Genomic DNA, 18,461 nt, shown 5'->3' with positions numbered 1-18,461 from the left:
TCAAGAACATGCGCCACACATACACAAAATACTTAAGCTGAGATCGAGACCTTATCTTTGCGTCTGTGTTACCATGCTTGTGTTAGTGGGTGGTTGTGATTTATGTATAGACAGAAAGATAGCCTATTTTCTTTTTAGGTTGGCAAAAGGGATTGTTTTGCAATGGGACCACATTTATTACATTATAATATGTGTTTGTTTCATTAAAGTTGCGTTATAGCTTAACCTCAGGAAATTTGGGTTTTTAATATTTAATTACTGTGTATTTTGTATATAATAAGGCATGGGAATGTGGTAAAAAAAAAAAAAAAAAATTTTAGTCATAAAACAAAATAACAAAAATCTAATTTCATACCTTTATTGTACATTAACTGAAATGAACATTCTGGGAAATCCTAAATGTGCATTTATAATTGTGACAATAAAGGGTCATTGTTATTCATAGTCTACAAATGGCCAATAATAATTCATGCCAGTTGGAGATCCATAAGAACAAATGTTCCTCGTGAATCTCTGCAGATTCTGCAGGGCTGGTAATGAGTCCCAGAAGGACTTTGTAATCCACCAGGAAGGCTCAGAGGACATGGATGTTTAACAGCTTGAGCAAAGAATGAAACATTTGAACTGAAACAAAGAGATGCTGAATTCATTGTCTTCTGGGACTCTGTCATAGACAGTCATGCTCCATTGCCAACTGAACCAGTTTTTCAAACTGATTTTTAAAAAATGTGCCATTTAGATATTTAATGTAACTGAAGGATATACAATTTATCTCTCCATGCAATGCAAGTCAATGGGATCTTTTTTTTATTAATTTTTATAAACTTTCTAAACAAATCATTGTGTTCCACAGCAGAAAGAAAGTCATGCATTCCAGTATAAGATGGCATAAGTGTGAGTAAATAAAATAATAATTTTTGAGCGAACTACACATTTAATTTTAAACAATATATCTATTGTTTATATCTGTAACGTAAACTTCTATTTGCAAAATGGTTTGCTTGAGAAATTGTTGTACTACATTTCCCTAAAAGAAATGTTACTTGGTTTAATATTTTGCTATACAAAGGCAAAGACAATCATACATTTTAAAGTGTGGATTAAGTGTCTGAAATTATTATTTTTTTGGCCACTAAATGTACTGTACGGACCATTACATTTAATTATAAAGATCCAAACATTCACTCATATTCCAGCAGATCTTCTTTCCTCAAACAGTTCTGCATCACTTCTGACTTTTCCTGCCTGGAGCTTCAATGTCAGGCCTCAAGCTTTAAGGCAGATCACACAATGCAAATACATTGACCATAGTTGTCTTAAGTCCATTACACTGTCCCAAAAATTCTGTCATCATTTACTCACCCTCATGTTGTTCCAAGCCCATATGACTTACTTTAGTCCATGGAACACTTAAAAGCAGGCCCTGCAAAGAGCAGAGTTTGTGGTAACTAGGCTATATACTACAACCTTATCATTTCCTGTTTATAGCTACCAGAACATCAATACTGGCACAAAAGTGCTAGAAGGGAACACAACAGACACAGTCTCTAAATAGCAGCATCAGTATCTAAAAGCAAACATGTGAGGCCGTTACATATACAGTTTTTTTTTTAACCTGCGCACCCTGGCACAGGCTTCCTTATGTAAGAGCCTGCAACTATGAAAAATGACTTTGCTCTTACATAATCTACATTCAGACAAATATGAAGCCGTACTAAAAGGATTTAGGGTACTGTCGTTCCTTTTTAATGTTCCACAATTGCAAACCTCATTCTTAAAAAGATCACATATTCTTCAGATAGTTTGTTATACTCTTTAGAAATATAGACTACACAGAAATGTTCTTTTTTTTTTTTTTTTTTCTTTCCCCAGATTGCAAAACATACTGCATTTTCAGTGCAGCCTAGAGCGGAGTTTGTCATCTTGTGGTAATTCTGTGTGGTTTCCGTATGAGTCATCACATCCTGCTGTTCTCTACACATATTTGCAGAACCAGAGTTGTACCAATAAGGCATTTTAAAAATAAATAAATAACAAAATAAATGTTATATATGTCATTTTTGTACAGGCCTAAATGTAGTGAGGATATTGTATAATGGTCTTCCTTTGATGAAGTGATACAGGATTATACCTAGAGATTAAGTTGTGTGGAAAGGTTGAACGATATTATCAATTTAATAGCTGGTTATGTAACCAACTCACAATTAGGCTGCTTTAGTTAGGTCTGATGAAACCAGAAACATTTATAATGATCTATAACTCTGTAAAAATCGAAAGGAGTCTACGCTGATATTATTCTATTTGTTTCCCTGTCTCAACCATGGGATTCATATCCCGAGGTTTCCAGAGCTGGCCAGATCCACCTCCATTCCTGCTTGGTGTTGGAATCCACTGCTACATGTCTCTGAGTGATGAGGACTAAATTCACTTCAGTCTATTATGATGGACTTCAGGGGATTAACTGATGCCAACTCCAACCATAAGACATGGGACACATCATATGCCATTGCCTGAACATTGGACTTCAGACAGACCTCACCGACATGACCTGCTAGTTGAACTAAGATGCACCTCACCGATCTCTTCCTGCATCACCTTTGTCTAATGATGGACTACACTCATAAAATGAAATAAATGCCTTCATCAGCCAACTGAAAAAGGACTATGCATCTTTGTGAACTTCTGCAGTTAATCCAGGATAAACTTCAAAGACTTTAGTCATTAATCTTACAGTTCATACAAAATCTTTCTTTAAACACTGCCCCTCAACATTTACTTAGTTTACTAATGACTCGCTCTGCACACAAATATCTAATATTGGTATTATATTCATGCTGGTTAGTCAGAGGGGAACTGGCCCGCACAGTGAGTCTGGTTTTTCCAAAGGTTATTTTTCTTCAATAACCAACATCTTATGGAGTTTTGTGTTCCTTACCACAGTCACCTTCAGCTTGCTCACTGGGGATCTAAATACAATTATTATTTAATTATTTATTTTTAATCACAATTCACAATATTTAATCAAACTACACAATGATGACTAAGACTTTATAGATAATTTAATTTTGTGTTAATGCTGCTTTGAAACTATTTGTGTTGTGAAAAGCGCTGCACAGTTAAAAAATTACTTAACCTGCCAGATAACAAGGGTTATATTGGTACTAGGATAAAAGTAAAATTATTAGTAGGATTAGTGAAGCTAGCGAGACACTTCACAATGCAGAGGCAGGCTTGCATCAGTTTAAAAAAACTCTCATTAGCTATTAGCATTCATTCATTTGATTAAATGCATTAGCCACTTAGTAAATGCTAGATACTTTGACACAGCCATGAGGATTTCGAAAACTGTTAGTATAACAGATTGTTTCCACTATCTGTTAACATCACCCACTTTAAAATAACTTCAAGAATATTCTCTTATATCTTAAAAAAAAAAAAAATATATATATATATATATATATATATATATATATATATATATATAATTAGATTAGAGCCAAAGTAACAACAGTTTTTCTGAATTCAAGAAAATTCTTTAACTTTTTGAATCTGGTTGAATCTAAGGACAACATCCTTGACACATTGGATGGGTCAATTGGATAATGAAACGAACATTAGACATTCAATTGGATTAGATGACCTGTATTTGGCACCTGCTAAAAACAGCTGCCAAATCGCAGTAGTCACAAGTCCCTTCATTTCAGGCTGACCCTGACTGGCCCACTAAGCCACTGTGGCCTGCATTAACATGGCCAAGGGATCAGGGACTAAAACTAGTCTACTCTTTACTTTTTAATAAATGAGGCACTTGTGACTTCTAGGCCAACATGTAGCCTAGGTAAGAGTTTAACAATCCACCAGGGCACTCCACCTGGACAAGTGCTGTGCTTAATCGTCAGTTCATGCAGGACAACAATCTGCACACAAATTATTTTGAAAGGTTGACCATTCTCCACATTGCACTGTACATGGTTCAAACACTTCAATTATTCTCCATTCATTTTCCTTGACCTTTTCAGTCATGATTATTAGTAAATGATTTTCAAACATTTTAGATAGCAAGAACAGATTTCCATTTGGATGTCACATACCAATTTTTGGAAGAAATAGATTGAGTAATATCTAGCTGATGGGAAATTACTACAAAAGCATAGCTACAAAAATGTATTCACTATAAAACATCTACATAAAATTTAGAAGAAATAAATCTGACATTTACAGGTTTTCCATGACCTTGACAGTAAAAGGTAACTAAATTATGCCTTTATGTAGGATGGATAGATGAAAGTTGTCCAACACTCAATTCAAGTTAAAATGGTTTATTTATTATCATTTTTGTAACAAAATCCATTTACAGTTCAGGTCTAGTAAGGTTTTAAATACAGAAATGAATAAGATGAAACTGAAATTAATGAAAGAAAGTCTCTGGCACAAATTCATTTTTCAAAACTTGGAATGTGCAATTCTCAGTTTTACAAATTGGACCCTTACATATAAGTGTTCTATAAAAACGCTAAAAAGAGGCAAGAGATACCAATCCACCAAAGCATTATGGCTCCATTTAACATGACAAGGCCAAGTATTCAATGGTCTAAGACATTCCAACTGTAAATATACATCTCATCTTCAAAGAAATATTCATAAATCAAGGTCAAATTATGCATGATGGACTGAGCACTGCATCTGAATACAGTAAGCCTAAAACAAGTTTTGAATTATTAACCTTCAAAATATAAAAATACTGGAATTCATGGTGACCAAAAAAAGAAAAATATTTACACAGTAATTCATGCAATATGCAAAGGCTTTACGTTGCTTTGAGCAACCCTATGAAAATATCAGTTATTCTTCCTAACATCCCCACATTCCTCTCCTCAGCACCCAGACAAACACCAATAAAACAAATTACATTACAAAGCTTTGTTCACTTTGCCATGTTCAGCTCTTAGCTAATGCCTCTATAAATGGGCTCCACTCATTGGTGTCTGGGTCAAACACCTCCATGGTGTTAAGAAACTCATTGCCATTGAAGCCCCCAACAGCACAGAGCACACCATTTAGCACAGCCACCCCTGCGTTGCTACGTGCCGATGTCATGCTTCCTAACATCCTCCACTCATTCTTGGCTGGGTCATACACCTCCACACATCGCAGAGCACGAGAGCCATCAAATCCTCCAACCACAAAGAGCTTCCCTGTAAGCAGTTGAAAATTAAGCTTGTCAAATTGAATGCTAGTAATGAATGAAGTCATTAACGATTTTCTACCAGGTACCAGAAAGGTCACGTCCTTACAGGACTAAACAGTCTGTTTAACGCATGTCTCCTTCACCATCTCCTTTTACCTTCATAAACGGCCACTCCCGCACCACGGCGGGCCACATTCATGGCGGCCACTAGGGTCCAGGTGTTGTTCTCAGGGTTATAGCGTTCTACGGAGTTTAAGCAGTTCCAGGATTCAGCGCCACCAATTACATACACTGATCCGGCTAGCTCACACACCGCTGCCTGGTGCCTTCCTAAACACAGAAGAGCGATAACAGCATTAACTTATACAAACCAACTTGTCATTTACATTTTTTGGACATACAAATTAAATTTACATACTGATGTTCAGTGGTGCACAGCTGGTCCAAGATTTTGACACTGGGTCGAAGGAGTCACAATTCTTCAAGCCCTTTTGACCACAGGGATCAGATCCACCCACCACAAAAAGCTTGTTTTGCAAGGAACACACACCTGAAAAGCAGCAGGAACAAGTTTCTCATTAAAAAAAAGACACTTGTTATTTTGTGCATCATGCATGAGCAGCAGAAAGTTACACATACCCGCATTGCAACGGTTGATGCGGAGCTCAGGAACTTGACTCCACTCGTCAGCCTTGGGGTCATACATCTCTCCACAGCTAAGCTCATCCGAGTGACCGTTGGAGCCACCCATCACAAACAGCTGACCCTGAGAGGAAATCATTCATTTAGCTCTAATGACAGATGACTCATCGCTACTTAAATACTGTAAACTGTGATGTCTTTACCATTAGCACAGTCATCTGGAATCGAGCTCGTGGAGTGCGCATGGGAGAAATAAAAGTCCAGCAATCCTTTTTTGGGTTGTAACACTCCACAGTCCTCAGGCACTCTTCTCTGTTGTAGCCACCTGACCAAAAAAAAAAAAAAACAGGTAGGCACTTTGGAAATGCACAAATCAAATGATAGAATGCATTTCTTAATCCAAGATACAAATTGGGTAAGTAAAAGTCTCAGGCCACCCATCAGAAATAGACCATTAGCTCCCGTTTACATCTATAATAATAATAATTCTCACTCGTGTAATGCTATGTTGTGGTTTCATTGTGTTAAGGCTGGGCAATATGATGATGTAATCGGTTATTGACGATGTCTTAACAAAGATCCCGATTGTGAACAGATGGTGATCGACAACATCGGGAAATGGCAAAACCATGGATCTGGGAAGTAGCCAGGGTGTGAAACTAGCACGTGCAAAATGTGACTAGGCTGAATCTAGTTTGCAAGCTCCTTGTCCAAATGCATTTCATGCGTGGGTAACTTTGGTCATCTACCCGTAATAGGCAGGCGAACTGCAAGACGCCTCGGAGTGACACATGACAAGAAATGCTGTTAGTCACAAAGACATGCGCTTGAAGAAACACACTTTATTATATATTTTAAGAAAAGACTAGAGAAAAGCCTTCAATTCTGGAGTCCGATTTGCTGTTTGTTCAGAGATGTGCAGCAAGTGCCTGTCTCATGGAACAAGTGCATGTAAAGAGTCTTCACTTTTTTATCGGTTTCATTTTTCTGAAAACGTTTGCAAAAATAATGTCATCAGTGAGAATGCTGCGAATTATCTCAGATCATCTCGGGAGGTGCTTCAAGTTTTGTTCACTTTATTTGCACGCGGTTAACATGCATTGTGAACTCTACAGGCTCAGATATGATAATATATATATATATATATATTAAGAAAATAAAGAAACAAAAGACGAAAGTGATTAAAACAAAGTAATACAAGACACGTTCACCTTTAACCTAAAATTTAGCTTTATCTTCTTTAGGCAGCTTTGACTGCATTACCTAAAAGTAATTTTCCACCTTGTATCGTTCTTGCCCGATTGCAAATGGAGCCGTTGGAGATGGAAAAAGTTTGGATTTGGGGAGGTGGCTAAATTAGATTTTTTGATCACTTAGTAATTGTATTGCTTTTTTCGTTTAAAGTGCAATTTGTACTTAGAAATGTCTTATGCGTTTCATGTTTCAATAACATTTTAAAGCAAAATCAATAAAGAAAAACATTCACAGACCCTCGGCAGGGGGGTTGACAATGTAATCGGATATAGTGATATTTTTTTAAGGCAATTATCGCCAAAATATTTTTTACATAATAGCCCAGCCTTAATTTGTATATAACATGATGATTGACATCCACAAGTATTCAGCAGAAATTGAGGAATACTATGGGCGTAGATTCAGTGCAAGCCTAATCATAACTTTTTGTTGATGTTATTTAACTAAACCTTAGGTTTTAGAGATTCCCAATGAATAACTTTAACAACTATTTGGACAAATTTCAGTCAAATAGCTTAACTATTCCCTTTCGTTTTCTTTTACAAATACTTAATCAATATTTGGACACACATACCTGCAGCAATGAGCATGCAATCTAGTTCAGCAGTACCCAGGCCTGAGCGAGCATAATGCATGGGCTTTAGCAGCCTCTCCTGCAGTTCTTCTGGCTGAGCCTCGAAGCTCAGACTCTTCAGCACGCAAGGCGTAGCAGAGGGGGAACTCTGGGGACTGCTGCGGCCATGGAGGGAGATCACACACAGTACGCCTCTCAAAACAGCCAGACATAGGTAAGAGTTGTCTGGAGCAGAGTGGGCAGAGGTTCAATCCCTTGATATGCAGGTAATTCACAGGCTAATGATAGCAATACATTATCCAGTATTAAAGTTTAAGAGAAGACATAAAAGCTGGTCTGATAAAGCAGTGTGAACATACTGGTGGTCTTCTCAGAGGCAATGTACTTCCATTCGTGCTTGTTGAAAAGGCTTTTGGAGGTGGGAGAAGGGCTACCAGAGGCACCTGAGATAATCTCATCTCTCTCTCGAGGAAGCTTCTTCTGCAAAACCAAACCAGGCAGCTACAAAACAGTGCCCAAACTTAACTTCCTACCCTCTACTACACATGCATACAGACAAAAAGAAAATATCCATCCCATGCCAATAATAATTGCAATTTTACACCATTTATTGGATCTTCCGCAGGACACACAAGCCAAAGCAAGCTGGTGCTTAATTGACATTTGACCTGCCTTTTTTGTGCAAACCACCTGAACATTAAAAAAAAAAAATTGGGAGATGTGCTATTCTAGAGTAGAGAAAGCAGCGCACTGGAAGAGGAAGACTGAAAACCAGTCTTGTACCTGCACAAAATGGATGTGGTCATCCTCAGAGTTGCAGGTCTCTGCCTGCCCCTCAAACAGGCTCCCATCATGCAATTTGTGATCTGCTGAGTAGTACAGCGTTTGCACCTGCAACAACAAAACACCAACAAGACCCATGTGGGTGTTTCCAAAACAAGTGCAAAGCAACATTTTGTCTTGTTTCTTGAAGCAGTAGAGTCAGCTGCTATGAGGGTGGCTTTTGACAACTTTCTGCTTCTTGGACCTTGAGGGCGCCATGACCTTATGTGTTTACAGTCACTGCAATGGTAAAGACTGCTGGAAGGAGAGATCATCCCTATCAAAAGCAACTATGCTTTGGGACTAAGACCCATCTAAACCAATTAGTGGGATTTTGAGAAAAAAAAAGAAAAAAAGAATAAGAAATAAAAACTCCAGCACTCTCAGGAACCCTGTGCCCATATGTCTTATCGTTGGCTGATTTAGTACAACTGATGGATGGGATCTTGCAGTCTTCTTCAGGCCATGGCAAATTTGCCGTTGCGGTGCATTAATAAACCTATAGAAGAAATGGGGAGATCAATGGGGAGGAGCAGCCATTAGAATCAATATATTAAAACTCCCAAAACACCTGCCGGGGAGAAATGGCATGTTACAAAATCAAGAACACAACTCAACTCAGGTCAGTAAAGAGCAAGAGAAGGGGAAGAAAAATGGAACAGTTAGTTTGGCTCACCTGGAAAACCATTCAGTTTCAGTATTTTGAGGAGCACGTACTGCAAAATTTATATGGTTAAGGGCACCCCTCAAAGGCAGAATAAGGGGGAGGCCCTGAGTCAACCTTTGAATAGGAATTCAGGAAACATGACCAAGCCAAACATGGAGGGTATGGTTAAAGACAATACTGACCTCTTCCATTAGTTTCTCCAGGGGATCTCCATTCTTCCACAAGCTGCGCTGCACCCAGCTTATTACCTTCGAGTAGAGTTTACCATTACTCGGAAGGTTCAGGTTTTCCTCTAGCATAACATCCAACTAAACACACACAAAAAGAAAATAGGGATAAAGACATTCAAAACACTCCACGACTCTTAAAAACATACGATAATGATAACATCTCTTGACACACCTTCAGACGAGGAAGTTTAAGGAAGTCATCTTGTTCCGAGATCTCCTGAAGATGGTCATGGATATAGCTGTCGATCTTGCTCAGAAGCCGACAATCAGCCATGCTACTAGCAAAATTACGGTAGGAAATGGCACTTTGACAGTCCATTTTAGATAGCATGTGGTCTCCACAGATCTGCAAACAGAAAGAGGATTCTACAGTTTACAAACTGAATAGAAATGTATACTTCAGAAAAGTCCAACCATGAGATTGAACATACCTGTTTGACCCGGTCTAATTTAAGCTTTTTTGCCGCAGAGTACACATCACTGACCAGATCTTTATCTGCCTTCAGCCTGTCAACAAAGAGTAAGAGATATATGGAACATATCTCTACTTGAAATAAAGAATACGCAATACAAAGCTTAAATGCTATGTAAATACACATACTGAGCTGTGTAGGCATAGTTGAGCAAGATCTCCATGGCATCTGGGTTGAGGTCATCAAATATGACCAGTGAAACCCCACCCTGTGGCTCAGAGTCACTGTTAAAGATCTCAAACAGGTAAGGACTGCAGCAGGCCAGCACAGCCTTATGCGCCATTAACTCATGTCCACAGACCTGAAGAAGGACCATCATCATTAAGGGTGATTTCAGTGGATACTGAGAAAATATGATCAAAAAAAGCATGTCTTTCTTTCTGAAAAGAAGGGGGATCCTACCTGCAGTCTGACATCACAAAACTGGCCACTTTTACGTAAAGCATTCATCTTGGCCACAGTGGAATCAAGAAAGCTATCATCTTCAAATATCAAACACCCGTTAGTAAACATGTTGATGGATCTATCAGAGACAGTAGGAAGCAAAAGAAGCTAAATGAGAACTGTTGTTACACCCAGAATAACATTTTATTGAGATAAGGCCCACATGGAATCTGTGCTGGTTTTACACATTTTCTGCAATTGATTTAAATATCATAAAATCTGTTTGAATGAGCTGAGAGAACTATACTCAATTTGGTGGCTGAAAGCATTATTAAAAGGTGCTGCAAGCTATTTTTTTATGGAATGAAATGCAGAAAATATTCCTTCTCCCTGAAAGATATAACAAAAAAAAGTGTCCTGAGATATCTGACTGGTCTCTGTGGCAGCACTACATTGTGTAAATGGCACAACAACAACAACAAAAAAAAAAAACTAACTCTTTGAAGGCTTTGGATTTTTTTTAGACAATTTTTTCAGGATGACCAGAGCACCATTTCAGATGCGATGATTGGTCTGGGCATTTTGTCTACTCAAGTACTCAGACTAATCGAGTACTCGAGGGACAACGACATGTAGGGCTGAAATGATCAGTCGATGTCATCGACAATAAAAGCTTGTCGACAAAACTTTGCTCATCCCTAGAGTGCGCTTAATGCAGCTAGATTATAACATGATGGCTCGTGACTTATCGTCACTGTGCATTTCTTATTGTGAAGAAAATTGTTAATGCGCAGCTTTATTAAGACAGAGCTTATTTTTTTGTGAGTTAAAGTTGGATTGATGTGAGCAGAAAGGTGAGAGAGGGTAGTCTCCTCCCCATTATACAACAAAATACGTTTTTGATTTGTTTTGGATTTTTTGCAATATAAATATTTTAAACTTACATTTTCTTTAGCAGCTATACTGCAAAAGAAAAACATTTTATCTGAGAATTAATTAACATAAAAAAATACAAATATTTAGTAAACATCTAAAAATATTTTTAAAAGATTAATTAATCTGAGAAGCAGCATACAAGATATTTAGACTTGTTTTTAGAGAATAGAAATACACTTGTATACAAACTAGACTTATATTTAAGATACATTCTCTTAAAGCAAGTCTAAATATCTTATACAGGTGAAACTCGAAAAATTAGAATATCGTGCAAAAGTTCATTAATTTCAGTAATTCAACTTAAAAGATGAAACTAATATATTATATAGACTCATTACAAGCAAAGTAAGATATTTCAAGCCTTTATTTGATATAATTTTGATGATTATGGCTTACAGTTTATGAAAACCCCAAATTCAGAATCTCAGAAAATTAGAATATTGTGAAAAGGTTCAGTATTGTAGGCTCAAAGTGTCACACTCTAATCAGCTAAGCACCTGCAAAGGGTTCTTGAGCCTTTAAATGGTCTCTCAGTCTGGTTCAGTTGAATTCACAATCATGGGGAAGACTGCTGACCTGACAGTTGTGCAGAAAACCATCATTGACACCCTCCACAAGGAGGGAAAGCCTCAAAAGGTAATTGCAAAAGAAGTTGGATGTTCTCAAAGTGCTGTATCAAAGCACATTAATAGAAAGTTAAGTGGAAGGGAAAAGTGTGGAAGAAAAAGGTGCACAAGCAGCAGGGATGACCGTAGCCTGGAGAGGATTGTCAGGAAAAGGCCATTCAAATGTGTGGGGAGCTTCACAAGGAGTGGACTGAGGCTGGAGTTACTGCATCAAGAGCCACCACACACAGACGGGTCCTGGACATGGGCTTCAAATGTCAAACGTCTTACCTGGGCTAAAGAAAAAAGAACTGGTCTGTTGCTCAGTGGTCCAAAGTCCTCTTTTCTGATGAGAGCAAATTTTGCATCTCATTTGGAAACCAAGGTCCCAGAGTCTGGAGGAAGAATGGAGAGGCACACAATCCAAGATGCTTGAAGTCCAGTGTGAAGTTTCCACAGTCTGTGTTGGTTTGGGGAGCCATGTCATCGGCTGGTGTTGGTCCACTGTGCTTTATTAAGTCCAGAGTCAACGCAGCCGTCTACCGGACATTTTAGAGCACTTCATGCTTCCTTCAGCAGACAAGCTTTATGGAGATGCTGACTTCATTTTCCAGCAGGTCTTGGCACCTGCCCACACTGCCAAAATTACCAAAACCTGGTTCAATGACCATGGTATTACTGTGCTTGATTGGCCAGCAAACTCGCTTGACCTGAACCCCATAGAGAATCTATGGGGCATTGCCAAGAGAAAGATGAGAGACATGAGACCAAACAATGCAGAAGAGCTGAAGGCCGCTATTGAAGCATCTTGGTCTTCCATAACACCTCAGCAGTGCCACAGGCTGATAGCATCCATGCCACGCCGCATTGAGGCAGTAATTAATGCAAAAGGGGCCCAAACCAAGTACTGAGTACATATGCATGATTATACTTTTCAGAGGGCCGACATTTCTGTATTTAAAATCCTTTTTTTATTGATTTCATGTAATATTCTAATTTTCTGAGATTCTGAATTTGGGGTTTTCATAAGCTGTAAGCCATAATCATCAAAATTATATCAAATAAAGGCTTGAAATATCTTACTTTGCTTGTAATGAGTCTATATAATATATTAGTTTCACCTTTTAAGTTGAATTACTGAAATTAATGAACTTTTGCACGATATTCTAATTTTTCGAGTTTCACCTGTATGTTGCTTCTCAGATTAATGTATCTTGTTTAAGGATTTTTAGACATTTTTAAAATGGAACAGACAAAAACACTTGATAACAATAGGATTTTTTTGCAGTGACTTTCTTTACTGAATTAAACAATCAAAAATATAAATGTTTTCCTTTAATTCAGTGAATTTCATTTAGAGGAATTTTTAAAAGATGATTTTTTTTTTCCTCTTTATTGTTAGAAAGCACGTTTAATACAACCTTTTAAGTCAGGCACAATCTGAATAGTCGGTTAAGAGCTAATGATTAATCGGTGCAATAATCACATATTATATAATAATTGCATTATCAATGCATCATTTTTGGTGAAGAGTCACTGCCCAACTCAATGAAAGTGCACAATACACATCTGTCTGATGTTCCGTCAGGATACCGTAGTAATTTTAGTAAGTGCACACCAGTTTTTTTTAGTGCCTCTGTGAACCGTATATTTTCAAATCGCAGTTGGCTTAACAGGAGATGCCATAACCATCATGTTTTTAATATGAGTGTTAAGTTGAAGTTCAGTTTTGAACATGCTGCATTTTGTTCCATTTAACTGCGTTCTGTCTGCTGTTTATGTGCTGCTTCAGTGAGTCAAGTCCACTGCCACCTTGGAAAGAGGTGGGGTATTTCTAGATTAACAGCCCAGTCTTGTGGAAGTTCCAGAATGGTTAAATTCGCTTACAGCACCTTTAAAGTATTCAAAACATCTAGTGAACTAACATGCAAGGAGTGGGGGATGTGTACAACTTGACTGGCAATCCAATTCTGTAGAAATTCAGTTTTTTATTGCCACAGATTCCATACAGGTTTGGTGAGAAAACACACCTACCAAGTAGAAGCAACAGAAGAATCGCATTCAATTGTTCAGAGCACTCAAGTATGTTTTCCAACAGAGGGTAGAACACAGCAGAAAAGAGGCAGCAGCTGCACAGACTTCAATGTCACAGGGTTTGTGACCAATTGTGTTAAAGAATACAAGTTTTTCCACCTTTATTATCCATGATGACCTGATAAGAAGAGAGAGAACAGTACACATCAGATTTATCCATGGCAACTCACAACAATGTCTGAACCCTTTTTAAATGTCAAGTCATTTTAGAATATCCATAATGATTTAACAAAAATGTACCAAAACATAGAATGGTCTTTCCAGGAAGATTTGATGTGTCAGAAGTTTAGAAACCAAATTTATCAAATTTCCAAACAATGGACTGATGTGGTTCGGAGTCTCTCGAATATCACTCAACTGTGGTATCCATCTACAACAAACATATAGCCAGACTCTTGTACACAAAAGGAATCCATTTTAACAGCAGAACCCACCAACTTGGGTAGGGCAACTTGTTTATAAGGTGTATGCATATATGGTGTTAAACAAACAAACATTACATCTTCTGAAAAATACCAGTAGTAGATCGGTTTTAATTGATACATTTTCTAAATTAGATTACATTTTATTGTCATTGTGCAGAGTAATAAATAAAAGCATATACGAGTTATAAAATACAGTATTTTAAACATGATGCAGTCAATTAAAAAGCAAGTAAACTTTTCATGTGATCATATGTTTAATATTTATTCCAGGATTTAGTCAGCTTACACAAGACACAGAGAAGGGGTCCTCACCGCAGGCTGTAGCGCAATGATGTAGTGGATTTAATCCTCTGCACAATGGAATTTGGTGATGTAGTGGATTTTTGTTTTTTATGCTTTACAATTATTATTACTTAGTATTAAAGTATTACACAGAAATGTGTTTCATGTAGCTTAGATTTTAAAAATGGTAATAACAATGGATGTTGTAAATTAGTTTTAATTGTTTTTCCTCTTCACCCACAGAAAACAAATATATAAATTAAGCAATCCTCACTATAATGTGCTCCTCATTTTAACATCTCCTCTGCTGGGGGCCTGGGTATCTTAGCAAGTATTGATACTGACTACCACCCCTGGAGTTCGAATCCCAGGGTGTGCTGAGTGACTCCAGCCAGGTCTCCCAAGCAACCAAATTGGGCCGGTTACTAGGGAGGGTAGAGTCACATGGGGTAACCTCCTCCTGGTCGCTATAATGTTTGCTTCTCACTCACAATGGGGCACGTGGTGAGATGAGGGTGGATGTTGCTAATAGCATGAAGCCTCAAGAGGCGCAACCTCTCTGCCATAACGGGCTCAATAAACCACGTGGTAAAATGCACGGATTGACGGTCTCAGAGGCAACTGAGATTCGTCCTCCACAACCCGAATTGAGGCGAGTCACTGTACCACCTGGAGGACTTGGAGCGATTTGGGAATTGGGCATTCCAAATTGGGGAGAGAAAAAAAATTCTCCTATGTACATAAATGGCATGGGGTGAATTATTTGTAGATTAACATGTAGTGGTCAAATATACTTGGAAGTGTGCAAAAGTGAAATTAAAGTTAATCTGGAGCGCTTTAAAAATGACACAGAATAGTCCACTGGTTGTGGAGCACATAACCGCTCTGAGTACACTGTAATAATGCGTATACACCATACAGACAGGACAGAGCAGCGTGCATAGACTTTGAAGCGAACAGCTTGATGAATCTATAAATTTATTTAAATCGCTGTAGCCCTTTGCGGTTAAATAATCGCACAATGTCATACTTCGTTTATATTTTAATTAATTGTGCAGACCTATTATGTAAATATGTGTGAGTTCTATGAATATATACGGTGTTAAGTACGCTACGGTTATCAAACAAAACATAACAATGTGAATACGCATTAAAACATCATCCACTACGTCATCGTGCTACGGTCAGCAGCGAGGAGTGCTTGCACACAGCGCGCGAGCGGGAACCGCGTTCTAGATTTAACCAGAAACGAAGTTAGACACGTGACGTCGCCTAAATTCATGATAAAAACATCAGCAATATAAGCTCAAACGGTGGGTTAAATGACATACAACACCTCTGAATGACGAGATGGAGTTTTGTTTTTAAAGATATTTATAATGTCCATGACACAAATAATGAATATTGACGACCTGAAAGCAGCCAGCTGTATTGTTAAAGTTTTCAGAGATCATGCTTTAGCGAAGTTAACATGATGCTGACTCGACAGTTAAACTGCACTAATTTCATTCCAGAGATTTCCACTTCATAGACACGCTAGCTGTCCAAACCATCCACCCACCATAAGAAAATAAGAGTTTACTATCACGAGCAAAACTGGAACCTTTAACTGGCTGAACTCAACCGAAATTCAAGCCGGAGTGCAAACTTAAAGGCAAAAACACAAACAACGTGTCTTTATTAAAACAATACTTCACAACTACAACGAGAACCTCGCGAGCCACCACTGGCTAAATAAATGAAACTAAAACCTACCCTAACCCACTAAAACACTTTAACTTCACATCAGACCACGAGCTTAAAGTCTTACCAGATTCCTTTGCCTGTTTAAGGTGGTAGACATGTTTCTGCGAGGAAAAATTACTGATTATTAGTAGAAAGGCTGAGACGACACCAAAGAACCGCCGCTATCGAGATTCCGCGCGCTTAACTATGCTGTGTCACCGATGACGACAGCAGTACGATGGGAGGGACAATGAGAGATCAGCTGGAACCTGGATTTATAATATTCCGCTTTACAGTTATGATTACAATTACAATATATGTTGTTGGGATTATTTATTAATGGTATTAGTCTTAATCTATATAGAAAGAACCACGTCGATCGGAACTTTAGCATGAATTACGTGACCATGGTTGTGTCACAAACCAGCAACCAGAACACAGTATAGGCCTAATTCATTCATGAAGCACAGATTTGTTCTTCTGACACTGCCTATATGAATATTTCAGATAGTGCTCTTAGAGCTGGAGTGGTTGCTTTGTGGTTTTGTCTTGTAATGCAATATGTAAATACATGTTTGTAAGTCACGCAAATAACACTGAAGCCCTTAAACATTGACCTCAAACCCATCAGATTAATAAATTATTCAGACATTGTCTCTTTGTAATTCATCATTATCAAGAAATATTATAAATAAACAAGTTGTCCATTTACTTTAGCTTTTTTAGTATTTGTTTTGTACTGGGCAATGTTGCATACTTTTGCAATATCACCAAAACAGTTTTTAGTACATACTTTGAGTAGAAAATCTTTAATAACAAAATTATATATAAAAAAGTAGAACACTAAATAACAAAAACAAAAAAAAGACTGTTTTTAGTTTTAGGGGCAAACCAGTTCTCTTTCACATTAAAAAAATTAAAGGGTTAATTCAGCTCAAATGTAATTTCTCTCAACAGGCCTTTACTCACCCTCATGCCATCTCAGATGTCTTTCTTTCTTCAGCTGAACACAAACAAAGATTTTTAGAAGAATATTTCAGCTCTGTAGGTCCATACAATGCAAGTCAACAGGGACTAAAACTTTGAAGCTGAAAAAAGCACATAAAGGCATCTTAAAAGTAATCTATAAGAATTCAGTGGTGTAATCAATATTTTCAGAAGCGATATGATCATGTGGGTAAGAAACAAATCAATATTTAAGTCCTTTTTTTTTACTATAAATTCTCCTTCCTGCCCAGTAGGTATTGCCAAAAACAAGAGAAAAAGAAAGTGAAAGTGGAGATTTATATTAAAAAAGGACTTAATTATTGACCTGTTTGTTTCTAATCAACACTTATCATATTGCTTCTGAAGATAAGGATTTAACCACTGGAGTCATACAGATTACTTTTATGCTGCCTTTTGTCCCTTAAATTCTCCTCCCTGCCCAGTAGGTGGCAATATGCACAAATAATGTGAATCGCCAAAAACACAAGAATAATCTGGAAGAGAAACTGGAGATTTATAGTAATAAAAAGACTTAAATATTGATCTCACCCACACTTATCAGATTGCTTCTTAAGATATGGATTTAACCACTGGAGTCATATGGATTACTTTTATTCTGCCTTTACTTTTATGTGCTTTTTGGAGCTTCAAAGTTCTGGTCAACGTTCATTTGCTTTTTATATGGACCAGCAGAGCTGAATTATTCTTCAAAAAATATTTGTTTATGTTCTGCAAAAGAAAGAAAGTCACATCTGGGATGGCATGTGGGTGAGTACATAATAAAAAATATTTTGGGTGAACTATCCCTTTAAGAAACCGTTTTTGTGAAATATAAATTCAGAGCACTCAGAGAATCTATTGGAACATTAAAAAAGCAGAAATAATTATCTCTCAATATAAAAGTAAGTGGATGTCAGGTTTCCTGTAATGCCATTTTACATTCTGTTTCCCTGATACCCCTCTGTGGATTATGTAACCTTTGCATCAGTACAACTGAAAGTTTTCCACCTAATCCTGCGGTCTCCATGGTTTCCTGCCACTTAGAAAATAATATTGAATACGAACACAGACACACTTCTGCCCTCTGTCTATGGATCTCTCTATGCAACATGTTGTTCAGTTACATGGCTTACATAAGGCACTCTACTAGACCCTGGTTTAACAACACACTTA

General features: G+C 37.6%; 1 protein-coding gene across 2 annotated transcripts; it reads right to left on the bottom strand.

Annotated features, from left to right (window-relative positions):
* Positions 1-4,309: 4,309 nt before the first annotated feature.
* Positions 4,310-16,531, bottom strand: ivns1abpb (influenza virus NS1A binding protein b). 2 transcript variants are annotated; one of them, XM_052134410.1, is made up of 15 exons: positions 16,387-16,531; positions 13,810-13,987; positions 10,253-10,373; positions 9,979-10,151; positions 9,809-9,884; positions 9,550-9,723; positions 9,330-9,455; positions 8,442-8,549; positions 8,018-8,159; positions 7,659-7,883; positions 6,034-6,155; positions 5,828-5,954; positions 5,607-5,738; positions 5,345-5,518; positions 4,310-5,195 (listed from the first exon to the last, which is right to left on the bottom strand). In XM_052134410.1, exons 3-15 carry the CDS (start codon positions 10,361-10,363, stop codon positions 4,939-4,941), a joined length of 1,947 nt encoding a protein of 648 aa, XP_051990370.1. In that variant the 5' UTR covers positions 10,364-10,373; positions 13,810-13,987; positions 16,387-16,531; the 3' UTR covers positions 4,310-4,938. The 2 variants fall into 2 exon arrangements, with proteins under 2 accessions (XP_051990370.1, XP_051990371.1); XM_052134411.1 differs by having other exon boundaries at positions 8,018-8,138.
* Positions 16,532-18,461: the final 1,930 nt, after the last annotated feature.

This window comes from Xyrauchen texanus, chromosome 9 (assembly GCF_025860055.1).
Source record: "Xyrauchen texanus isolate HMW12.3.18 chromosome 9, RBS_HiC_50CHRs, whole genome shotgun sequence".
Taxonomy (NCBI): domain Eukaryota; kingdom Metazoa; phylum Chordata; class Actinopteri; order Cypriniformes; family Catostomidae; genus Xyrauchen; species Xyrauchen texanus.
The sequence above is the reverse complement of the archived record's forward strand: the minus strand, read 5'-3'. Positions and strand labels throughout refer to the sequence as shown.